The 27,149-nt window shown below is 41.4% G+C and overlaps 1 protein-coding gene across 3 annotated transcripts in view; it reads right to left on the bottom strand.

Annotated features, from left to right (window-relative positions):
• Positions 1-3,072: 3,072 nt before the first annotated feature.
• ccdc149a (coiled-coil domain containing 149a) overlaps positions 3,073-27,149 on the bottom strand; it is a 37,251-nt gene continuing 13,174 nt past the window's right edge. For 2 of the 3 annotated variants that reach the window (XM_060935279.1, XM_060935295.1), the window contains exons 4-12: positions 26,644-26,751; positions 24,516-24,632; positions 23,524-23,696; positions 22,110-22,182; positions 21,922-22,006; positions 21,577-21,721; positions 20,330-20,406; positions 5,938-6,060; positions 3,073-5,168 (exon numbers count right to left, since the gene is read on the bottom strand). In XM_060935279.1, the coding sequence (XP_060791262.1) occupies positions 4,567-5,168; positions 5,938-6,060; positions 20,330-20,406; positions 21,577-21,721; positions 21,922-22,006; positions 22,110-22,182; positions 23,524-23,696; positions 24,516-24,632; positions 26,644-26,751 (1,503 nt within the window). In that variant the 3' untranslated portion in view covers positions 3,073-4,566. The remainder of the gene's footprint in view (positions 5,169-5,937; positions 6,061-20,329; positions 20,407-21,576; positions 21,722-21,921; positions 22,007-22,109; positions 22,183-23,523; positions 23,697-24,515; positions 24,633-26,643; positions 26,752-27,149) is intronic. The other variant, XM_060935287.1, reaches the window with a different exon arrangement.

The raw sequence follows: 27,149 nt of genomic DNA, 5'->3' as shown, positions 1-27,149 counted from the left end.
CCTGTAGCTATAACCCTGTGTCTTCTTGATGCAGTATAACACTAACACTCACTCCAAGAATCTCCCCTCCATGTTATTTGATTAGAAACCAAATAACATTCATTATTGTACGTTATACAGTGTCTTGCAAAAGTATTCATCCCCCTTGATGTTTGTCCTGTTTTTTTGCATTACAAGCTGGAATTAAAATGGATTTTTAGGGGGTTAGCACCATTTGATTTACACAACATGCCCACCACTTTAAAGGTGAAAATTGTTGTTTTATTGTGACCTAAACAATAATTAAGATGAAAAACAGAAATCTGGAGTGTGCATAAGTATTCACCCCTCCCTCGTATGAAACCCCTAAATAAGAGCTGGTCCAACCAGTTCACTTCATAAGTCACACAATTAGTTGATCAAGACCCACCTATGTGCAATCAAAGTGTCACATGATCCGTCACATGATATCTGTATAAATCAACCCGTTCTAGAAGGATGCTGACTCTACAACACTACTAAGCAAGCAACATGAAAACCAAGGAGCCTCCAAACAGGTCAGATACAAAGTTGTGAAGTAGTATGGATTAGGGTTGGGTTAAAAAAAAATATCCCAAATGTTGAATATCCCAGGGAGGACCATTAAATCCAATTATAACAAAATGGAAAGAATATGGCACCACTACAAACCTGACAAGAGAAGACCACTCACCAAAACTCACAGAGGGGGCAAGGAGGGCATTAATCAGAGATGCAACAAAGACACCAAAGATAACACTGAAGGAGCTGCAAAGATCCACAGCGGAGATGGGAGTATCTGTCCAAAGGACCACTTTAAGCTGTACACTCCACAGAGCAGGGCTTTATGGAAAAGTGGCCAGAAAAAAGTCATTGCTTAAGAAAACATGTTTGGAGTTTGCCCAACAGCATGTGGCAGACTCCCCCAACACATGGAAGAAGATTCTCTAGTCAAATGAGACTAAAATCGATCCTTTTGGCCATCATGGGAAATGCCATGTGTGGCGTAAACCTATCACCCCGAGAACACCATTCCTACAGTGAAGCATGGTGGTGGCAGTATCATGCTGTGGGGATATTTTTCATCTGCAGGGACAGGAAAGCTGGTCACGACTGAAGGAAAGATGGATGGCACTAAATACAGGACAATTCTGGAAGAAAACCTGTTTGAGTCAGTCAGAGGTTTGAGACTGGGACGAAGGTTCACATTCCAGCAGGACAATGACCCTAAACATACTGCTAAAGCTACAATGGAGTGGTTTAAACTGAAACATTTAAATGTCTTGGAATGGCCTAGTCAAAACCCAGACCTCAATCCAGTTGAGAATCTGTGGCATAACTTGAAGATTGCTGTATGCCAAAGCAACCCATCTAACTTGAAGGAGTTGGAGCAGTTTTGCCTTGAGGAAAAAATGGGCAAAAATCCCAGTGACTAGATGTGCTAAGCTAATAGAGACATACCCCAAGAGACTTGCAGCTGTAACTGTAGCAAAAAGTCATAGGCATGTTGTGTAAGTCAAATGGTGCTAACCCCCCAATAATCCATTTTAATTCCAGCTTGTAATGCAACAAAACAGGAAAAACACCAAGGGGGATGAATACTTTTGCAAGGCACTGAATTAGGCAGCAAAATAATAGACAGTTCTCGAAATTGATGTGTTGGAAGCAGGAAAAATGGGAAAGCGTAAGGATCTGAGTGACTCTGACAAGGGCCAAATTGTGATAGCGAGATGACTGGGCCTGAGCATCTCCAAAATGGCACATCTTGTAGAGTGTTCCTGGTATGCAGTGGTTAGTACCAACCAAAAGTGGTCCAAGGAAGGACAACCAGTGACAGGGTCATGGGTGTCGAAGGCTCACTGATTTGCATGGGGCATGGAAAGCTAGCCCATATAGTCCAGTCTCACAAAAGAGCTACAATAGCACAAACTGCTGAAAAAGTTACCGCTGATACTTTGCTGTTTTAGCCACCATTAACTTTTTCAGCAGTTTGTGATATAATGAATGTTATTCATTTCACCTGTCAGCAGTCATAATGTTATGGCTGATCAGCTAACCCCCCCAAAAATCCATTTTAATTCCAGCTTGTAATGCAACAAAACAGGACAAACACAAAGGAGGATGAATACTTTTGCAAGACACTGTGTGTATATACACACACACACACACACATTTTCTTCCCTCTGTTGTACTGTGCATTTTCCCCATTTCCAATACATACACTTACACAAACCCTCCTAAGGCAAGGGGTCTAGCAGTGATCTGTGTGGCTAATTTCTCATAATCACTTGTGGGCTAAACTGGCACTGCAGTGGCTCAGTGCATGGCTTCCACACAACATAATCCAGCCTGCCGTTCCACACAGCCCGCCAACACGACGCATCAGATACATCAGCTGGCATCCTGCCTCACCCCTCTGCATGGCTTCTGTAGAATTTCTGCCCATATGATTGAGATGGAGTGTGCACGCACGTGTGTGAATATAGCAAAGTGAGATCAAAAATAGAAAAGCTATGCCTTCTGCAGAATACCCAATTGAGTTTTTGGCTTGGATCATGTATTTGCTCAGAAAAGCCAACTGCCAGCTGAGTCCATGCTGAGACGAAGAAAAAAAGAAAGGAGAGAGAGAGCGCAAGAGAGAGACCTGAATTGCACTGGGAAGTAGTATCTGTATCCTAAAAATAAGCAAAGCAAGAGTTTACATAAGAGTAGTGACTTCTTTTGAAGAGACATCAGGTTTTCACAGGATGTTAATTCAGCACACGCGTGTTCATTCTAACAGTGCTGCCCTTGTGGCCTTCACAGCACATTAGCTACATGCACAGGGATTCTAGAAAATTCTAAGAAAGCCATGACATTGGAGATTATGGGAAAAATTGTATGATCGTAGCTTCAATGTTGTCTGTTTCTAATATTTGTTTTACAAAGATAATACAATTGACTAAACATACAGAACTGTAATTTCTGCTTCAACTGATGAAATACATTGCACACTTAAAAGTTACAAATGGAATATCGTTCAAGAACCAAAAAAAAAAAAAAAAAAAAAAAAAAACCACAATATGAAGTTGATACTTTGACATTTTGAGAAAATATAATTATATTTAATTAAACAGGTTGACCATATCAGAGTACACAGACATGTCAGACAGATATTTGACATGAACGTACTGCCAACAAAGTGAAAAAGAAAAAAAACCCCTGCGTATCATCCCATATTTATCTCTTCTCTTCCAACAGAGAAAGCACAGTTCATTTTGCATTATAAGGCACATGCAGAAAAAAAAAAAAAAAGGGCAGCCACAATCTACATTTGTAAACATTGAGTGTATAATTAGTTGTGTAAACAGCAATACCATCATGATTTGAAACAATTTGATATCTTTTCTGAATCATTTGTGATGCAAATGTAATTTGTGCGAGATCTGTGTGCAGTTCTTGGAAAATTACATCATTTGTATGATGAACAAGTCTTGCCAGACCGTTTCTCCAGAAAAAAGGGAGCTAAAGGAAATAAGTATACTACAGAATCAACAGGAAATAGAGACGATAGAGATTATATGGTATCAGCTATCAGGACGGGTTCGAGCCCTGTGGCTGACAAGGGCCTTTCTGTGCGGAGTTTGCATGTTCTCCCCGTGTCCGTGTGGGTTTCCTCCGGGTGCTCCGGTTTCCCCCACAGTCCAAAGACATGCAGGTTAGGTTAACTGGTGACTCTAAATTGACCGTAGGTGTGAATGAGAGTGTGAATGGTTGTCTGTGTCTATGTGTCAGCCCTGTGATGACCTGGCGACTTGTCCAGGGTGTACCCCGCCTTTCGCCCGTAGTCAGCTGGGATAGGCTCCAGCTCGCCTGCGACCCTGTAGAAGGATAAAGCGGCTAGAGATAATGAGATGAGATGAGCTATCAGGACAACAAAATATATGTAACAGCAAGAAAACAAAATCAAAAACTATACATCAGTGCAGAAAGTTTCTTAGACTAGTTTCAAGATTGTACAAATATGACCCCTTAACAACTCTAAGCTGATGAAAAGTGTAAACATGTACGATATTGAGAGGTTCAGTGACCCCTTATTCTTGACACTGGCATAATACATGTACAGTACATATGTGACATACATGCATTTAAATAAACTTCAGAGTGAACACACAACTTGTCCCTGTTGATAGAGGATGAATCACTGTTGCTTGTCTAATGATTAACTTAATTTATACTCATTGTAAATTTAGCATAACCATAATTCAACAGACAAAGACAAGTAGAAACAAAGCAACACAAAGAATCACTAATACATGCACTAGATTTAGACTGCAGGAATATTCCCATATCTTGAAATGCAAGTTTAAAAGTACACACCCTTTAGTTCACTTAGAGCTGGGCCCTGTGTGTTTCACGCTTCATATTTGGTCTTATCTACACCTGATCAAGGTCATCAACTAAATATTAAGGTCTTTTGAGGGAAAACATGAAATACGCAGGGCAGACCGACAAGAACTGAAAACTCCTTTCGAGATGTCATTCTTGTACAAGTTCCTGTTATAAAGAACATTTGAATTTGGTCAATATTTAAGCCACACTTTCACTGTGACAGCTATCAGTCTCTCCTGACTGATAATCCAGTTCCCATCTTGGTGTGAGCGGTGAAGCCGGGATGGGCTTTTTGGAAATGGACACAAGACTTGAGAAATTCTCTTCCAAGACATCTTCAGGGTCAGTAGCTACACTTAAAATCTGTCTAAAATCATGATGAATACGGTCATCATGCTGGCTTTGATCACAGATGTGCCCTGAACTGAGATGTGGAGAATAACCAGAGCTATCAGACCCTGGAGAAGCCAGTGCCACTGCAGCGTCTTCACCTTCCTCCACAGTCAAGCTGCCGTCCACCTCTACAACTTCGCCCTCCTCTACAACAGGATGCTGCTTCGTGATTGGCTGCATGTCTGCAGCTGGTCCCACTTCATCACCTAGCCGCTGTTCTGTCTGCTTCACGATTTCCAGCCCGCAAGACTGCGTCTCCTCCCCTTGCTCAGAGGTGACAGATGTCTCCACTCTGTCTCCACCTCCATCTGGACTGGGGCGGGAGCGAGGCCACACGTTCAGGAAGCTGTCATCGCCAGCTGTGTCCAGTTCCCATGGCAATAACCCTCCACTTCCTGTCCTGTCATCTGAACCACTCAGGGGGACAAAGATGATTAATGGTCATTGTTTTAGTGCCATTGCTAATGAAGCAGTGCCCTGTGGGCGAAGGTGTGTAATGTGGAGACAGTGGAAGGATCTCAACAACTCCAAGACAGTTCGTCTTATAAAACGTCTATATTAAATAAATGACCTTAATATAAAATGGACCGGTATTGATACTAATAAAGTCAAGAAAATCTTACGCATTGATAAGTCTACGAAAACTCAAAAGCATATTTTAGAATGCCCAAGTAGCCTCTTAATAGCAGAAATAGATTTATTTACAGAAGTGCTTTCACACCAGCCTATTAAAATCAGCATTCTGATGTGAAGTCATCCATACAGAGAAGCAAATGACACCCATTCTCCTGGATTACTGAGCCATGTTTGGATGCATACTAGCAAAAGGTTAAACACTTTCACAGCTTTCATCAGTACGAGTGAAAAGAGAAACAGCTCACAGTATGGCTGGTATCCATATTTATGGACCATCCCTTCTGCAAAGACGTCCCAAAAGTTGGTGAATGTCAGCGGGCAAGAATTTGCTAGCATTTGCAAAATGCCATGGCATTTGAGAAGGATCAGCCATTTAGCCACCACAGCGATAAGAGTGTGCGTGAAGCAGAGGTGCGTTCACAGGGACACATGCAGGACGAGCTATAGAGAGCGATCAAGCTAATTATGGCTCTTTAGTGTTGAGCTCAGGGCACAATTAGAGAACAGTGATTTCAGTTACACACAATTACACTCCCTCACCTGCAGGGGGCTGTGAATCAGTCAGCCGTTCAGTGGGCACAGGCTGTAAGGGAAGGCCAAGCAAGGAGGAGGGGGGTGTGGCACGCTGGCTCTCATTCAAAATAATAGCATCTTTACCTCCTGCTGAACACAAAGACCAAGAGGCAACATGTTATCATTCAGTTTCTTTTAAAGCTACATTGACAGCATGAAGTGGTTCAGAATGACTGAGGAGGATTTGGTGATAAGATGACATGCACAAAAAAAAAGGGGGGGGGCTATGAGGACAGAGGTGTCAGACTGATTCTGGACCCATCACCATCCACACTACCCTTAAACTCAACCCCAAACCGACTACACCCAACCCTTACATCATCCTCACTACAGCTAAACTGTCACGTCACTATTCCTAACCCTCAACCTCACCACACCCAATCTTATTATAACTATCCCGACCCACAAATTCACCATCACTAGCCCTCAAACTCATTACAGCCAACTTCAGCCTCACTACATCTAACCTGGGCCTCAACCTTACTGCACCTAAATCCAACCCTCAACCTCATTTTATCCAACCTCTTTACACCCAACCCAAACCTCGACCTAACTTCACCCAACATGCTCAGCATCACCCAACCTTACCATCAAATCCACTATACCCAGCCTTAACCTCAGCCTCACTGTGTCAAAACTCTGCTGCTGTTCTGGTAACTCCAAGTGGCCATTTATGTTGGTTTACATATCTTTATGTTGGAACAAAACATACTAAAACACACACACACACACACACGAAGTAGCTGCAGACAGACACACTGTCATCTGTCTTAATTAGTGCTAGCTGTATGCATCAGAGTCTAAAGCCATATGCCGCTCACAGGCAAATTTCCACTACACACTCTTGCCATCACAAATAGCAACTGCCAGTGCTTACATGTTTGATCTGGTCTTGAAACCAGGGTCCTAGGAACATCAAAACATGAGATATAAGAAGACTACCATGTCAAGGAGGAACAGCAATGTAAAACCATGCAGGTAAAGTATTTTATACAGCAAAACAAGTTTGGGGCATGGGCCATAGTATGCATTTGTGTGCGCGTGTGTTGTATATTTTATTTATATACACAGAGGGTTAGTCAAAATTATGTTAACACAAATGGGAGAAACCATTTATTCACAAAACATACGTCATATGTACAAGATGATTTACAGGACGGTCTCAACCTGTTCGCCATCATGTTCAACACACAAACCAGCAAGCAACAGTTTAATGTCACCCATGGCATACGTCTATCTGCAGGAGAAAAACAATCTATAATCTATTAGTGTTAACATAATTTTGACTAACCCTTTGTGTGTAAATTTCACACACACACACTTGAAAGTTTGTGAACCCTTTCAAATTTTCTGTATTTCTGCATACATATGACCTTAAACATCAGATTTTCACACAAGTCCTAAAAGTAGGTAAAGAGAACCCAGTTAAACAAATGAAACAAAGATATTATACTTGGCCATTTATTTATTGAGGAAAATGATCCAATATTACATATCTGTGAGTGGCAAAAGTATGTGAACCTTTGCTTTCAGTATCTGGTGTGACCCCCTTGTGCAGCAATAACTGCAACTAAACGTTTCCGGTAACTGTTGATCAGTCCTGCACACCGGCTTGGAGGAATTTTAGCCCATTCCTCCGTATAGAACAGCTTCAACTCTGGGATGTTGGTGGGTTTCCTCACATGAACTGCTCGTCTCAGGTCTTTCCACAACATTTCGATTGGATGAAGGTCAGGACTTTGACTTGGCCATTCCAAAACATTAACGTTAGTCTTCTTTAACCATTCTTTGGTAGAACGACTTGTGTGCTTAGGGTCGTTGTCTTGCTGCATGACCCACCTTCTCTTGAGATTCAGTTCATGGACAGATGTCCTGACATTTTCCTTTAGAATTCGCTGGTATAATTCAGAATTCACTGTTCCATCAACGATGGCAAGCTGTCCTGGCCCAGATGCAGCAAAACAGGCCCAAACCATGATACTACCACCACCATGTTTCACAGATGGGATAAGGTTCTTATGCTGGAATGCAGTGTCTTCCTTTCTCCAAACATAACACTTCTCATTTAAACCAAAAAGTTCCATTTTGGTTTCCTCCATCCACAAAACATTTTTTCAATAGCCTTCTGGCTTGTCCACGTGATTTTTAGCAAACTGCAGACAAGCAGAAATGTTCTTTTTGGAGAGCCATGGCTTTCTCCTTGCAACCCTGCCATGCACACCATTGTTCAGTGGTCTCCTGATGGTGGACTCATGAATATTAGCCAATGTGAGAGAGGTCTTCAGTTGCTTAGAAGTTACCCTGGGGTCCTTTGTGACCTCACCGACTATTACACGCCTTGCTCTTGGAGTGATCTTTGTTGGTCGACCACTCCTGGGGAGGGTAACAATGGTCTTGAATTTCCTCCATTTGTACACAATCTGTCTGACTGTGGATTGGTGGAGTCTAAACTCTTTAGAGATGATCTTCTAACCTTTTCTAGCCTGATGAGCATCAACAACACTTTTTCTGAGGTCCTCAGAAATCTCCTTAGTTCGTGCCATGGTACACTTCCACAAACATGTGTTGTGAAGATCAGACTTTGATAGATCCCTGTTCTTTAAATAAAACAGGGTGCCCACTCACACCTGATTGTCATCCCATTGATTGAAAACACCTGACTAATTTCACCGTCAAATTAATTCCTAATCCTAGAGGTTCACATACTTTTGCCATTCACAGATATGTAATATTGGATCATTTTCCTCAATAAATAAATGACCAAGTATAATATTTTTGTTTCATTTGTTTAACTGGGTTCTCTTTATCTACTCTGAGGGGACTTGGGTGAAAATCTGACAATGTTTTCAGTCATATTTATGCAGAAATATCGAAAATTCTAAAGGGTTCACAAACTTTCAAGCACCACTGTGTGTGTGTGTGTGTGTGTGTGTGTGTGTGTGTGTGTGTGTGTGTGTGTCACATTACACACAGTCAGTGAGGGTAGTTTGGTGACAGCAATTCTAAAGAAATATCCAAAGGTGAAGATGGCTAGCAAGGCTGTAAAGGCATCCTGATTTAGGCTGTAAGGTAAATTTTTCTCTCTCTGACAGACCTAGACACAATGAATGTGGTTATTTACAAGATGGTAAATCTTGCTCTCTCTGTCTGTCTCTCTGCATTTCCCTGTTCCTCTCCGTCTCTAACTCACACATGCATACACAATAAAATGCGGTTATTATTTTTTCTAGTCGTGAAGGAGTGATGCTTTAAAAATACCACATTCAGTTCTCTTGGTTTGAAAAGGTCATTGATGTGATGTAGAAAGGGACCTCAGAACCAATTAAAAACTTGGGCTAATTTGGTATGCAGAGCAGGATGGACGTTTGGCACAGCCTGCTGCGCAAAGCAGAATGGATGGATGAGTGGCTATTCCCACCTGGCAGCTGCCCATCCATCCATTCGCTTGCTGTCTCTCTCAGGGTCTGTCATTCTCTCACAAGCACTTAGAAAAAAAACAGATTTGACAGAACCCTCTCTCTCGTATACACACACATAATACACATGTGCTCCCTCACACACACACACACACAATTCCTCACAATTAATACAACTTGTTCCTGACTAAAAGTGCCTGCACTGGCTAAGCAAATGTGCACCTGCTTGTCTTTTGTATGCATACAAAAGCAGGGAAGCGAAAACATGTCTGAGCTCATATTTTGACACGACTGAGTTTGTCACATTGTCATCGCAAACACAGTGCCTAAACACAAGCTGTCACCTCAAAGGGACAATAACGAGATGAACAGACTGGAAAAATGGTTCACATGCTTTTACAACTAAATATTTCTATACAATTGAACTGACCAAATTTATTCACTATAGGCAGATTGTGCTCCTAATATGTAATGAAATGCTGACATTTCCCCCCTCATGGTCACATTATTCCTCCATGGCACTAACTGGTACAGGCTGTCTGTTTTCACAAGGCCACTTGCTTCCCTCCCTGCTGCATTTACCTTCGTAGGGTGAGCCGTGAGCCCCTCTGTCTCATCTACAAATTCCACTAACAACACATTCCCCAAATGTGTTTGTAATGTGGGCAATCATTTTTTGTAATGGATGCTTGTCAGCTTTATGGTGGTAGAAAGACAGTCTTACGACAGGTGAGCTTCATTGGGCCTCAGTGCATCAGATTTGGACATGGAAAATAGTGAAAGAGCTACACTGCCCTCTTGTGGATGGAGAATGGGAGTCGTGTCCTATAGCATGACTGCTTTTGCTGGTAAATGCATTACATCCATTAGGGTAAAGGCATAATAGGAATAAACACATTTTAATAATCAGGTTCATTTAAAAATCTGTCATGCTTTGATAAACTTGATCAATCAAAAAGGGACTAGTGTCAAAAGCAACCGATTCCACATAGTGCTGTTAAGAAAATACTAGTTAATGTTAACTCATTCATTTTCAGTAACTGCTTTATCCTGGTCAGAGAGCCAAAGGCTATCCAGAAAACCCTTCGTGAGACCCTAGGCCAACACAGAGTGCTCCCCCCACCCCCACAGGGGCCATTTACACTACAATTAACATGACTATGCCACACTCATCTAATTTGGTTATCCAAAATTTACTTTATATATATATATATATATATATATATATATATATATATATATATATATATAAAGTAGCAACTGAAAGGTTTCAGTTAAATAAATCCATAGTCATGCATTTCAGGCTTGTTTCTTTCTTTACTTGCATGTACTTTCACTTTGTCAAATGCGTCATTTTGAAAAATGCAGCGTGAAAATATCTAAAGAACATCTATTCCTAACGCACCACTGAACGCATCTCTACACACTTTAGGACTGTCAGTGAATCAAAAAAGTTGAGTCCTTTTTTTTCCCCCAGAAGCTTTCTTTGTCACTGGGCAGATGAACACACTGAGCTATTCTTAAATCATCTCTATAACTGCATCGTTACCTGCACAGAACAAATCTGCCCACTCAGACCCCATTTAGCACAGTAGTAACACTCAAGGCACCCATGTTCACAAAAGGGATATCAGATGCCTGAAACTGAGGCCCTGTCCACACGGCAACGGATTCAGGTGAATCCGATACAATTGTTTATCGTTTAGGCCTGGCGTCCACACGGCACCGGCGTTTTGGGTGCCCCAAAACGCAATCTTTTGAGAACGGGTTCCAGAGTGGAAAGATCTGGCAACGTTGCTGTTGCGAAGTCGTCTGGATGAGTAGAACGGATTTGTTTACGATGACATCACAACCACATGACCGTCAGTGCTTCACGCCGGGTAGAAGTGTAACAAACTCGATGCGAGTTGTCAACAAATCCTATAACTTGGTTCATGAAACACGCTTACAAAATATTTTCACTGTGAATATTTATTGTGTAATGGTGCAAAGTGAGTGAGAGAGAGAGAAAATAGCCCTTAGGGCAGAGTCAATCCCGCCAGCAAAAATAGGGAAAAAAAAGGAGCGATCTCACCTCTTCAGATGTTGGTTTAAGTCCTACAATACGTTCCTCAAAAAGGGCGTAGAACAACAAATTAATCCATCAACGTGTAGCATTCAATTTATTCCGGACCATTAAAGACGCCGGCTTCCGCGTAGAATCATACGTCATCCTCGCCGCCATATTGGATAGGTCAAAGCGGAGAATAAAAGATGCCTCATTCATGTGCTGCGTTTAACTGTACCAACAGGTTTACCGTCCAAACGAGCTCACATGGGATTACCTTTCACAGGTGAGACTGGAAAAATATTGTTCATTGTATTTGGTCATTATAACGTAATTTTACGAACAGATTTTCCTGACTTTGTGGCTAATATGAAGTCTCGCGCATAATAGTTTATGCGCATGAGTCCTTACTTCTATTGTTCTGGTGTCTCCGAAGGGACAGTCTTACAGCGCCCCTAGAGGTGTGGCATGTGTATTGCATCGTTTTCAGCAAGCGTTGCGTTGCCATATGGACCTGATATTTTACTGATCGTTGCCCATTTGGACGCGATATTTTTTTAAATAACATCTCGTTGCCGTTGTCGTGTGGATGTAGCCTGAATGAGAATCTTTGACTCGTTGACATTTGAATTATTGAGATCACCAATCATCTTGTTACAGAAAAGCTAAGTGCCATTTAATTTATTCGCTGCAGATATTAAGCATGTGCTTGTGCACTTATTTTTTTGCTTAAAATTTACAGTACAGACCGTTTAGCCCAGTAAACACAAATTTACTAAAACATATCAGCTAGTTATAAAGACTTATGAATATGGTGAGTTTGAGCAGAAAAAGCATTAAACGCCACAACCCCAAACTGGAAAAAGTTGAGACAGCATGTTTAAACTGAAAACAATGATTTGTAAATAAACTTTCACCTGTACTGCACTCAAAACAATACAACAGCACATTTGATGTTTTACCTCAGGAATTCTATTGTTACTTCCGCCAAGGTCATCATATTTTCGGTAGCGTTGGTTTGTTTGTTGGTTTGTCTGTTAGCAACATTACGGAAAAAAAAAAAAAAAAAAGTGATGAACGGATTGCTCTGAAATTTTTTTTCCAGGTGTGAGACTGGGCGCAAGTAACAATCCATTAAATTTTGGCGGTGATCCGGATCACCGTCTGGATCCCGGAATTTTTTAAAGGATTCTTGGCGGAGGTCTGCGCTCTCCGAGTGCTTTTCTAGTTTGTTTGTTTTTCAAAAACTTTTCAACTTTAATTTCCACAACACATATTTTTAAAAAAATAATAAAAAAATTGAGGACAGCATATGTTACTCCAAAACCTTAAAGAGACACTTCTACCATGATAGAAGTGTAAGTTACCTTTGCCAAGGGCACAAACAACCCTATACCATGACAGTCTTTGGCCTGAAGCACATGGCTACCATTTCTTACCCCCCCAAAAAAAAGCCCCACCCCAAACCAACACCTGGAAAACTGATTTGTCTGACCACAATACATGTTTCCACTGTGTGATGGTCCATCCCAGATGCCTCCAAGCCCAGAGAGATCAATAGTACTTCTGGACACCGTTAACATCAGGCTTCCTTTTTGCACAGTAAAGTTTTAACTGCCATTTGTGGAGGTCAGGCCATGTTATAGTGCTTGACAAAGGTTTGCCAAAGTAATCCTGAGCTCATGTGGTTATTATTAGCTATGGACCCTTTTCACGTGACGTCACGACAAACGCAGCCGCCATTTTGGACATGTACTACCAGTAGTTTACCACAGCCAACATTGAGGAACGGCAGCAAAAAAAAAAAAAAAAAAAGTGTTTATTTTCAGCAAGACTTCCATCATGCCACTATATTGTTGTGCACCTGGATGTAGTAACCATCAACAAACAAGGCAAGGGTTATCATTTTATCGGATCCCGACGGAGAAGATGGATAGCGGCCATTAAAAAAAATTAACAGATTGGCAGCCCTCGGCATACCAGCGCTTGTGTAGTGACCACTTTGTTAGAGGTAAGACGAATAAAATTAGCCAGAAAAGGCATTACATTGCTGTTAACATTCTGTGGCGGCGAGTGTGTAACCAAATAGGCTAAAATAACCCATTGTAACCTCTTTGTTCTTCTGTAGTAGCTATTAGCTAACGACATTAGCTAGCGTTGTGTTCCTTTGCTGTTGGTAGACTGTAGGACAGATCAGAGGCAGTGTCCTACAAACAGCGCTTAATTTGAGGGGGAGCAAGCCAGAGCGCGCTCCGGAACCTCGGGCGTTGGCTCCGGCAGCTATTTACACTGGATCCGGTGATCCGACACCTCTCTTGACTATGTAACAAAAAAAAAAAACAACCCAAATAATTAAATAAAAAAAATGCAAGTTTATTTAGTGTTAATGTCTGATTTTGATATCTGCCTTGTTGGTGATTTATCTCATGAAACGACATCCACAAAATATCTGCAGATGAACTTAATTTGCAGTGTTATTACAAAACATGCCCAGAAGCGCAGCGCAGCGCCCCGCCCCGCCCCCTTTTTTTCCGCACCGGAGCCGCTCATCCTCTGCGCTCCGGGACCTCCCACTTTACAAATTAAGCACTGCCTACAAATAAGTGTTCAAAACAAGAGGAACAGGTATTTGTCTCTTAAATCCAGGCCGTTCCCTGTAATCTGTAACACTGGGTTGGAGAAAGTAATGGCAAATAGTGAGTGCACAAGCCATAGAAGGTAAACTGTACACAGCGCCAGGGCAGTGTGATGGTATGTCTACTTTTAGATTGTGTTAGCTTATCAATGAACACACTCGTCACTCGACGAGTTTCACGTCTTTACGACGGATACTTAAATATGTGTTAGGTATTATTGTTGCAGTCTAAGCAGTCATTGTAGCAGCTAGATGAGCGAGAACCGAAAGGGTCTGTGCCATAAACCGTTATTTCTGTACGGCGTTGCTAATGTGTCGTTACTGTTGTTATTTCTCCCTCTGCTCGCCCTGTAAATGCCCTACGTCGCTGGATAGCGAAGGTGTTTTCTGCATCTCGCTCCTTTTTCTTGTATGTTCTCCGTTTGTCGCCTTCCTCGCATTCAAACCAATTCGAGCCGAAGTCCGCTACATGTCCAAAATGGTGGTCGCGTTTACGAAGGTCACGTGACTGAAAAGGGTCTATAGATGAATAATGGTTCTTGATGCAGTGCTGTCTGAATGATCGGAGATCACGGGGTGTTCAGCTTCGGCTTGTACCCTTGCCCTTTATGCACTGAAATTCCTCTAGTTTCCTTAAATCATTTTATGATATTATGCACCATAGAGTGTGAAATATCCAAATCCCTTTCCTATCTGGTTTTAAACACTTCAATAATTTTTTCATGCATTTGTTGACAAACTGGAGATCCCCAGCCCATTTTTGCTCCTCAAAGACTAGGCCTTTCCTGGATACTGATTTTGTACCAAATCATGATTACAAAATCACCTGTTAACATCACCTGTTTCAAATCACATCATGATTAAATTATTTTACCTCGTTACTAGCCCTAAATTGCTCCTGTCTTAATTTTTTTGGAATGTGTTGCAGGCCTACAATGGAGGAATGGATGTACAGTACATTAATAAATGAAAAAGTTGACCAGACAATAAAACATGAAATATCTTGGGTTCATACAGTCTAATGAAATACAATTCTACATTTACTTTGACATCACTGCTTTCTTTTTTTTATTTGCACTTTCCATACTGTCCCAGCTTTTTCTGACTTAGGGATGTACATCATTAGAGCTTGTAGTGTGAGCTCTGGGGACGGACACACACACACACACACACGTCACATTAAGGATGGAGTGTTTATGGGAGGTGCTTATGACAAAGAAATGAGGGTCAGGTTAGTGGGCAGATGCCCGGCTTCCTGCCGACACATAATAATGATGCAAAAGCCAGAGAGGCAGAAACATACTCCCTAATCCCACTGATATGTTGTAGGTCAGTCCTTAACAAGACAGCAAAGGAAAGAGAAAAAAACAAATTTTTACATATGAATGTAAAATTCATTCAGCAAAACTTTGACATGCAGGCACTACTACAGCTGGGCTGAATACAGACCAACGCATATACAGTGGGGCAAAAAGTATTTAGTCAGCCACCAATTGTGCAAGTTCTCCCACTTAAAAAGATGAGAGAGGCCTGTAATTTTCATCATAGGTATACCTCAACTATGAGAGACAGAATGGGGGGAAAGAATCCAGGAAGTCACATTGTCTGATTTTTAATGAATTAATTGGTAAATTCCTCAGTAAAATAAGTATTTGGTCGCCTACAAACAAGCAAGATTTCTGGCTCTCACAGACCTGTAACTTCTTCTTTAAGAGGCTCCTCTGTCCTCCACTCGTTACCTGGATTAATGGCACCTGTTTGAACTCGTTATCAGTATAAAAGACACCTGTCCACAACCTCAAACAGTCACACTCCAAACTCCACTATGGCCAAGACCAAAGAGCTGTCAAAGGACACCAGAAACAAAATTGTAGACCTGCGCCAGGCTGGGAAGACTGAATCTGCAATAGGTAAGCAGCTTGGTGTGAAGAAATCAACTGTGGGAGCAATTATTAGAAAATGGAAGACATACAAGACCACTGATAATCTCCCTCGATCTAGGGCTCCACGCAAGATCTCACCCCATGGGGTCAAAATGATCACAAGAACGGTGAGCAAAAATCCCAGAACCACACGGGGGGACCTAGTGAATGACCTGCAGAGAGCTGGGACCAAAGTAACAAAGGCTACCATCAGTAACACACTACGCCGCCAGGGACTCAAATCCTGCAGTGCCAGACGTGTCCCCCTGCTTAAGCCAGTACATGTCCAGGCCCGTCTGAAGTTTGCTAGAGAGCATTTGGATGATCCAGAAGAGGATTGGGAGAATGTCATATGGTCAGATGAAACCAAAATAGAACTTTTTGGTAAAAACTCAACTTGTCGTGTTTGGAGGAGAAAGAATGCTGAGTTGCATCCAAAGAACACCATACCTACTGTGAAGCATGGGGGTGGAAACATCATGCTTTGGGGCTGTTTTTCTGCAAAGGGACCAGGACGACTGATCCGTGTAAAGGAAAGAATGAATGGGGCCATGTATCGTGAGATTTTGAGTGAAAACCTCCTTCCATCAGCAAGGGCATTGAAGATGAAACATGGCTGGGTCTTTCAGCATGACAATGATCCCAAACACACCGCCCAGGCAATGAAGGAGTGGCTTCGTAAGAAGCATTTCAAGGTCCTGGAGTGGCCTAGCCAGTGTCCAGATCTCAACCCCATAGAAAATCTTTGGAGGGAGTTGAAAGTCCGTGTTGCCCAGCGACAGCCCCAAAACACCACTGCTCTAGAGGAGATCTGCATGGAGGAATGGACTAAAATACCAGCAACAGTGTGTGAAAACCTTGTGAAGACTTACAGAAAACGTTTGACCTCTGTCATTGCCAACAAAGGGTATATAACAAAGTGTTGAGATGAACTTTTGTTATTGACCAGATACTTATTTTCCACCATAATTTGCAAATAAATTCTTTAAAAATCAGACAGTGATTTTCTGGATTTTTTTTCCCCTCATTTTGTCTCTCATAGTTGAAGTGTACCTATGATGAAAATTACAGGCCTCTCTCATCTTTTTAAGTGGGAGAACTTGCACAATTGGTGACTGACTAAATACTTTTTTGCCCCACTGTACACTCACCAGCCACTTTATTACTCCTGATAATTCAAGCAATTATCCAGACTGGTTAACACTGGCAGGGAGGCCACAGTAATTTAAATAACCACTCTTTACAACCATTTCCAGCAGAAACACATCTCAAAAGCACAGGACACTGTGAGCTTTGAGGCAGATGGGCTACAACAGCAGAAGACCACACTGGGTTCCGCTCCTGTCAATCAAGAACAGTTGAAGACTGGAAAAAACATCTGATCTGGTTAATCTTGATTTCAACTGCTGCAACATGAAATTTGGGGGTTAGAATTTGGTGTCAAAAGCATGAACCCAACCTGCCTTATACCAACAGTTCGGGCTGGTGTTGGTGGTGGTGTAATAGTGTTGGGAATGTTTTACCGGCACACATTTGGCCCCCAATTTGAATGCCTCAATCCAAGTACTGATGCTGACAAAACGTACCCAAACAACTTACCCACCACAAAATGACTACTTCTCGCCCATTGGCAGTTGGGTTTGGCTCCAGCCCACCCACAACGGATACAGTGGTGCTTGAAAGTTTGTGAACCCTTTAGAATTTTCTATATTTCTGCATAAATGATCTAAAACATAATCAGATTTTCACACAAGTCCTAAAAGTAGATAAAGAGAACCCAGTTAAACAAATGAGACAAAAATATTATACTTGGTCATTTATTTATTGAGGAAAATTATCCAATATTACATATCTGTGAGTGGCAAAAGTATGTGAACCTTTGCTTTCAGTATCTGGTGTGACCCCCTTGTGCAGCAATAACTGCAACTAAACATTTCCAGTAACTGTTGATCAGTCCTGCACACTGGCTTGGAGGAATTTTAGCCCATTCTTCCATACAGAACAGCTTCAATGCTGGGATGTTGGTGGGTTTCCTCACATGAACTGCTCGCTTCAGGTCCTTCCACAACATTTTGATTAGATTAAGGTCAGGACTTTGACTTGGCCATTCCAAAACATTAACTTTATTCTTCTTTAACCATTCTTTGGTAGAGCGACTTGTGTGCTTAGGGTCATTGTCTTGCTGCATGACCCACCTTCTCTTGAGATCCAGTTCATGGACAGATGTCCTGACATTTTCCTTTAGAATTTGCTGGTATAATTCAGAATTCATTGTTCCATCAATGATGGCAAGCCATCCTGGCCCAGATGCAGCAAAACAGGCTCAAACCACAATACTACCACCACCATGTTTCACAGATGGGATAAGGTTCTTATACTAGAATGCAGTGTCTTCCTTTCTCCAAATATAACGCTTCTCATTTAAACCAAAAATTTCTATTTTGGTCTCATCCGTCCACAAAACATTTTTCCAATAGCCTTCTGGCATGTCCACGTGATCTTTAGCAAACTGGAAATGAGCAGCAATGTTCTTTTTGGAGAGCAGTGGCTTTCTCCTTGCAACCCTGCCATGCACACCATTGTTGTTCAGTGTTCTCCTGATGGTGGACTCATGAACATTAGCCAATATGAGAGAAGCCTTCAGTTGCTTAGAAGTTACCCTGGGGTCCTTTGTGACCTCGCCGGCTATTACACGCCTTGCTCTTGGAGTGATCTTTGTTGGTCGACCACTCCTGGGGAGGGTAACAATGGTCTTGAATTTCCTCCATTTGTACACAATTTGTCTGATTGTGGATTGGAGGAGTCCAAACTCTTTAGAGATGGTTTTGTAACCTTTTCCAGCCTGATGAGCATCAACAACGCTTTTTCTGAGGTCCTCAGAAATCTCCTTTGTTCGTGCCATGATACACTTCCACAAACATGTGTTGTGAAGATCAGACTTTGATAGATCCCTGTTCTTTAAATAAAACAGGGTGCCCACTCACACCTGATTGTCATCCCATTGATTGAAAACACCCGAGTCTAATTTCACCTTTAAATTAACTGTTAATCCTAGAGGTTCACATACTTTTGCCACTCACAGATATGTAATATTGGATCATTTTCCTCAATAAATAAATGACCAAGTATAATATTTTTGTCTCATTTGTTTAACTGGGTTCTCTTTATCTAATTTTAAGATTTGTGTGAAAATCTGATGATGTTTTAGGTCATATTTATGCAGAAATATAGAAAATTCTGAAGGGTTCACAAACTTTCAAGCACCACTGTAAATGGTACAGAAAATGAATGAATGAACAAAGAAGACATGGCCATCACTATCCCCCACCATGAGCATCTTATGAAGATCTCTTAACACTTACACCCTTATAAGCCCATTGCTTTAATATTGGCCTATGTCATAAGTACTAGGACACCTTCATAAAATGCTACCCAGCTTTTTTTCAGTAGTATGAGCACACAAAGTTTCACTGATGTAGCCTGTGCAGTTTCTGAGCAAACTCGTCCAGGTTGAGTCCACTTGTACAAAGTCCAATAACGAAAATCGAGGGCCATAACTCTGAATACTTAATCGTAAAAGATCTTTGAACTCAACTAAGATCTTGAATAGTAATCTGAGCATGCAAAGTTTCATTGATGTAGCTTATGGAGTTTCTGAGAAAACTTGACCAGATTGAAATGGATGGATGGACAGACTCCATTCCGATATCCCCCTGTGCACTTTGTGGCTACTTCCAACATGAGTCATCTCAAACTGGTTCCATAAACATGTTAATGAGTTCAGATTACACCAGTTGTTCTCCACAGTCACTGGATCTGAATCTAACAGAGCACCCTTTGGGATGTGGTAAAGCAAGAGATGAAAGTGCAGCTGGAAAAAAAAAAAAAAAATCGGCAGCAATTATGTGATGTAAGCATGTCAGCACGGACCAGAATCTCAAACGAATTTTACCAAAACACCTTGTGGAATCAATGCCACAAACAACGGTGGCTGTTCTACAAAGTATTAGTACTGTGTCCCTAATAAAGTGGCCAGTGAGTGCAGAGGACCCGTTTTTCACCCAGATGTTCAAGTTTTAGTTACATAGCAACAGTTTCAGATAATGATTAGCAAGATACAGCTATTATTTAACATTGCTACATTCATTCCTTGTACCTCCACAAGCACATACATTAATAAACGTGCTCGTGTGTGGGGTTTTAGTTAAACAGATATAGCAACAAAAATATAAAACGAAATGAGTGTAAAATTGCAATTAACATCCATGTGATATTCGTGCACCTTAATGTAGACCACTGCATGACAATTAGTAAATAGTTAGCAGAACACAGCACCGACCTGGTAAACTCCAAAGCCCAGATACCTCCAGAGTCTTCAATTTCTTCTCAAGCTCAGCAACTCTGTTCCCCAGAATCCTGTTAAAGGAACATCAACACCACAGCTGGAACAGTCAGCCTCGAGACATCCGTGCAAAACTCACCATACAGATGCAGTCAGCATTTTTAAGTGTGATCAGTCCAGAAATTCCATAATATGTACAAGTCTTTGCCACCCTAATTTTTTTTTAAAATACAAAATATTTCATGACCTCTGCATTTAAAAAATATGAGTGATTCCACGCTTATGGGTACTGAAATGGGGACATGAACTTATTTTTAAAAATCCACCTAAAACCATTTCTTTTTTTTTACCATCAGGTCACAAAACATGTAATCTTTAATGAATGATATGTTAAAAGATAACTTTAATTTTCTGAGATGTAATAAAAACATATTTATATGCCAAAGTCAGAACGTAACAGAAGTGTTGTGGACATATATATTCTCAATTTTAACAATGTAGAATTACTTTTTGAAACATAGGAAGGTGATGTTTTAGCAAATATAATTAATAAACATGTAGTAGAATAAACATACACATTCTTTCAATAAGATTAACATGGTATATAGCTAGATTGTAATTAATTTGTAACAGACGCGAGATGGACAATCGTAACAGAAGTAATGTAACAGACATCATTTTGGAACTCATAGGCTTGACTTTGGCATATAAATGTTTTTATTACATCTCAGAAAATTAAAGTTATCTTTTACCATATCATTCATTAAAGATTACATGTTTTGTGACCTGATGGTAAAAAAAAAGAAATGGTTTTAGGTGAATTTTTAAAAATAAGTTCATGTCCCCATTTCAGTACCCATAAGCGTGGAATCACTCATATAATAATAATAATAATAATAATAAAAACTGTCGGGTTTTAGTAAACAAACAAGCAAAAATGGTGTGATGGTCAAAGTCTCCAGAAGAACTCTGGAGATTCTCCAAGATGCTCAGAACTTAGCAGCCAATTTCCTCATAAAACTGCACAAAGTGTTCCTGAGACTACTGGTACGTTTTTAAAACGAATAGTTGCCACCCGAAATACTGACTTTGTTTAGTTTATGGTACATTTTTATGCAGAAAATGAGTTAATTATTTGTGAAGACATCCATGCTTTACACAATTTCTTTGCATGAGAAAATGGAGAGTTTAAAAAGAGCAAAACAAAAAAAGCAAGCAAAAGGCACACGCACACACACACACACCTGTTAGTCTGGCGTTGGTGCTGAATAACCATGTTCTTTTCATGAATTGTTTCCAGCAGAGCCATGGCCAGAGACTTCAGATCAGAGAGAGACTGAGGCGTGACTGGAAGACCACATCCATTCTCCTCCGACAATAAATCTTGCACTGCAGAGAAACATGATGTGTGTGAGAGAAAGTGAATGAGAAAAAGAATACAGGGGAGACAGGAGAAAGCAATTCGATTAAAAAAAAAAAAAAATTTCCGTTAAAGACATTGTCACAGTGCAACCTCAATAATTCACCAACTCCTCATATCTTCCATTTTCAGCATTAAAATATTCACTTCTGTGTTACTGTCCGGTTACCCTGTTTGGCAGAGAGCACACCAGTAAGCGCACTAGTGTTAGATTTGCCACTTGTTTTTGAGTTCTTTCTCCGGTCCAAGGCATTCTGCAAACAAAAATACATACAGATGCAGCTTCCTAGAGGAAAATATTTTGCTTCCATTGAAAAGCATAAACTTCCCTTTTAGATACTTAATTTTCATTCATACCTTGTATTTCATGATGTTTGCTTTCAGTAGACTAACTTCTTCTTGGACTTGTTTCAGCCTCTCATGCAAATACCTGGAGGAGTTAAATGATATGTGGCAATGTGAAGTACCAAAACAAATACAATTTGAAGGGAGGGGAGTGCATTAGGTTACTGTAAGCATTTGTCTAGAACATACAGTGCCCCCCATAATTATTAGAGAAATGACTGTACAATTTAACTAAATGACAGACAATTCAAATTTTTCATTCAAATAATAGAAAACATTTTGTTTGTAAGGGCAGCATGGTGGTGTAGTGGTTAGCACCATCACCTCACAGCAAGAAGGTTCTGGGTTCGAGCCCAGTGGCTGAAGGAGGCCTTATATTCTCCCCGTATCTGTGTGGGTTTCCTCCGGGTGCTCCGGTTTCCCCCACAGTCCAAAGACATGCAGGTTAGGCTAACTGGTGACTCTAAATTGACTGTAGGTGCGAGTGTGAATGGTTGTCTGTGTCTATGTGTCAGCCCTGTGATGACCTGGCGACTTGTCCAGGGTGTACCCCGCCTTTCACCCATAGTCAGCTGGGATAGGCTCCAGCTTGCCTGCGACTCTGTACAGGATAAGTGGTTATGAATAATGGATGAATTTTGTTTGCAATAATCGATTCTTAATAGAACAAATTTTTTTAATACTAGCTTTTCTCTCAAAAATACAGCATAGTTGTGGTCAGAATTCTACATACTGGGACATGAAGGTCATGGCAATATTGGGCTTTCAGCGATTTCCTTGAACTGTTCTTTTTTGGGGAGCAGCATGTACAACATATCTTTACGGGGGGGGGGGGGGGGGGGCAAGAATTTGGTGCACAAATTTTAATTCACTTTTTTTTGGGGGGGGGGAAGGGAATGTAAAGAATGGTGTTAACCTGCAGAAATCAGGAAATGGATATTAAAAAAAAATGCTTAATACGGAAAAAAAAAAACCCATAAAAGAACAATTAGTGCTATAACTAAATAGAATCATGTGTTGTGGTCTGATGAGGCCAAAATCAACACATTTGGTCAGATACATTAGCAGGTTTAGTGACAAAAGGGGACCTCATACAGGGAAAAAGCACCTGATAAATACTGTAAAACATGGTGGTGGATCCATGAGGATTTGGAGCCGCTTTGTGGTTGCCATTTTGGGGACTTTCGGAAATGCCATTTCATTACAACCTAAAACCTGGTTGCCTCTGCCAGGAGGTTTAAACTTGGTCATCAATCGAGCCTTCATCAAGATAGTAAACCAAGCGTACTTTGAAAGGCTTCACATTAATAAGCTAGGACTAAAAAGACTTGCAAATAAAAATGTTTAGCCTGGATCACTATAGCAATTTGTAACTGTTGACGGTTTATATCGTACCTAGCTGTAGCTACAAAAAACACTGCCTGACCTGTTCTCCATGCAAAGAGCATCCACGTCCACGATGCGTTTGCCTCCATCACCCAATATATGGTTAAGCTCGAGGTTGAGGCGACCAGCTTTCTCTTTGTAGACAGTCCTTTCTGCCTTCACATCCTCCAATTCATCACTCACTGCCTTCAGGCTGTTCTCCAGTTCTTCTCTCTGAAACAGGAACAAGTTTGCACTGATGTCAGACACTCAGGACTGCTTCAATACTGTTCTAATTTTATTATACAGTACCATCAGTCTTGTTACAGTTGGATCATCAAACACTATCCAGGTCCCATGATGTACAGTTTGATCACTCCCAGTGAATAAGTAATGCTATTATTACACGTCTCAGCAGTCATGAAGTGTGAAAGTTCTGAGATAATGTATTAGGTCATATCATCTCATTATCTCTAGCCGCTTTATCCTTCTACAGGGTCGCAGGCAAGCTGGAGCCTATCCCAGCTGACTACGGGCGAAAGGCGGGGTACACCCTGGACAAGTCGCCAGGTCATCACAGGGCTGACACATAGACACAGACAACCATTCACACTCACATTCACACCTACGGTCAATTTAGAGTCACCAGTTAACCTAACCTGCATGTCTTTGGACTGTGGGGGAAACCGGAGCACCCGGAGGAAACCCACGCAGACACAGGGAGAACATGCAAACTCCACACAGAAAGGCCCTCGCCGGCCACGGGGATTGAACCCGGACCTTCTTGCTGTGAGGCGACAGCGCTAACCACTACACCACCGTGCCGCCTAGGTCATATCATGTTACATATAATTGTTCAACACTCCACTTAGCGTTATTACACTTGGTGCCATCACATTCTGATGAAGAACATGTTCAAGTTATCCTGGATTGGAAAAACAGGAGCTAAAATTTGCTGTTAGGCTGAAATGTGGTGTTATATTCAGAAGCAAATCAAAATTGAGAATAATGCTGGCCTTGGATTAAGCTTTCTAGGCATCAGTGACTCTTTACCTGCAATCCTGCTTCCTCCAGCTGCCTGACTAGATCCTCACGCTCATGGGCTGGGAAGTGCCTGACTCCAACTTCATCATCCCCAAGCCTCTGTTTAGTGATTGTCATTCTCAGAAGCTGTAGAGGAAGCAGAAATGTCAGACAAGAACAAAAAGCTCTAGATTTGCATTTCTCCAGCAGATGGTATGGCTCAGCAAATTAACTGCGATCCTGCATTTTGTCACCATTTCCATCACCACACAAGCCATCCTTAAGAACAAAGCTGGAACATAGCTACAAATAGTGCAGACCATCAACTGGTCAAACACAATCACCACAGAATTTTCCTGATGACTTCCATCCATCCATTATCTACAGGGTCACAAGGGAAGCTGGAGCCAATCCCAGCTGACTGAGCGAGAGGCGGGGTACACACTGGGCAGGTTGCCAATCTATCACAGGACTGACACAGAGATGAACAACCACGTTCACATTCACACCTATGAGCAATGTCTTTGGACTGTGGGATGAAACCCACACAAGACATGAGAACATGCAAATTCTAGATCTGGGTCTTGTTCATAGGTCGCGTTAACCAACAATTGTCCGTCATTGACGGATTTTTTTTTAGCTATGACGGAAAAATCTGAAGGCCGTCGGTCATTTTGACGGATGTTTACCGTTACCATTACCAATAACAATAATAGCCAAATAATAACAATAATAAAACATAATGAAACGCACAATTGAAATGATTGGCAAGTTGTGGCAGAGTTTTCTTACATACAGTATACATAGTCTTCACTGCCGTCACTTTCAATCTGAGCCGACGTTGCGTCAGTCTTGATGTTCAGTGCATCATGTATACACTGTAGCCACTGCGCAAGGCTGTTCCCCCCCCATCGCGCTCCTGACCGCGCGCTGACTTTTTTCTAACCACTAGCACAGTGAGATGTATTAATGTTTCCCTTCTCTGCAGAAGACACGTCATTTTTGCTATTATTAAAAAAAGAGATGCATTGGGTTGTTTGTGTCGTTTCCCTGCCTGTACAATAGCGCTCATTTAGGCTAGTTGTTTTCTTGTTTTTAAAATGAAACAAATGTCGATTTATTGTATTCTTCCCCAGCAAGCTTAGGAAGCTTAGGAACATCACTGCTCGAATATCTGCTAAACTATCATTTTAATGAGAGCACGGCTAGACAAACTAACATTTAAACATAACTTCGTTTTATTTAAGACCTTCCGTGTCAGGTTCCAGGCTCCGCCGAGCCGAGACGCGGGGTGCAGCTGCACCACTGGTGCAGAAAGACCGCATGCTGCAGGATTTCCTCCCTATGAAGAGAGTACTAGCAGGGTCGGGAAACCCAACTTTCAGAGGCTCTTGCCGGCTTCTGATCACTTCCCTGGGAGAAATGTTTCCCGACTTCAGAACTTTGGCTGAAGTGGCGCTGGTTATTCCAGTCTCCAGTGTCGCAGCAGAGCCCGGGTTCAGCCTTCAGAATAAAATTAAAACGTCAACGAGAAGTCGTCTGTCCGAGGCAAAGACGCAAAATTTAATGACAATTGCCTCGGCAGCAGTCTCCGTTAACGACTTTGATTATGCACAAGCGAGCTCCCAATTTAAATCCATGCGGGCCAGAAGGAAGGTTTGAGCTCACGCAAACAGGTCAAATTAGATTGTCACTTAAATCGTTGTAGTGGACTGTTCATATTTTAACTGCAGTTGTCTTGTTACGTTGTAAAATAACATTGTTCATATGCCCGTTAAGGCACAACAGCCGCAATGTTTTTAGCGGAGGGAAAATGGATTCACAAGTGACCGAACGTCAGAATCTCTGTTCATCTTTTTGCATCATAAATACATAAATAAATGATTAAATAATACAAGCTTGTTCTGTGAATTAATTTTTAAATGAAAATGAGTCCATGAAAACACAAGTTATTAAATATATAGCATTTATAGCCTATATACATTGTCATTTAAAAGTTAAAATAAAATGACAGATAATAATGGACAATGACGGAATTTTTACGACCTTGTCCGTCAAAATGACGGACAATGAAAAAGTCTAACGCAGCCACTGGTCTTGTTTGGTAGAAAAGTGCTATAAGGGTGTGTGCGCGTGCGCATATAAAACGTTTGTGTACCTTGTTATCACCCTGAGCCTCAGTTAGTCTCTGAGTCAGCTCCGTCACTTCCTCTGCTAACTGCTTACTCCTGTCATGTGAATTCCTCAACAGCTGGGCCAGATTTACCTGAGAGAGAGAGAGAGAGAGAGATTATATATACACAGTACTGTGCAAGTGAAATACACACTCACCAGCCACTTTATTAGGAACACCCATCCACCTGCTGTTTTATGCAGTTCTCTAATCAGCCAATCCCTTGACAGCAGCACAGTGCATAAAAATCACGCAGATACAAATCAAGAGCTTCGGTTAACGTTCACTTCAAACATCAGAATGGGAAAATTTGTGATCTCTGTGACTTTCACTGTGGCATGGGTGTTGGTGCCAGATGGACTGGTTTGAGTATTTCAGAAACTGCTGATCTCCTGGGGTTTTCACACACAACAGTCTCTAGAGTTTACACAGACTGGTGCGAAAAACAAAAAAACATTGAGTGAGCGACAGTTCTGTGGGTGGAAACGCCT

The sequence above is a fragment of the Neoarius graeffei genome, chromosome 1 (genome assembly GCF_027579695.1).
Source record: "Neoarius graeffei isolate fNeoGra1 chromosome 1, fNeoGra1.pri, whole genome shotgun sequence".
Taxonomy (NCBI): Eukaryota; Metazoa; Chordata; class Actinopteri; order Siluriformes; family Ariidae; genus Neoarius; species Neoarius graeffei.
Note: the sequence above shows the minus strand (reverse complement) of the source record. Positions and strands in the feature narration are given on the sequence as shown.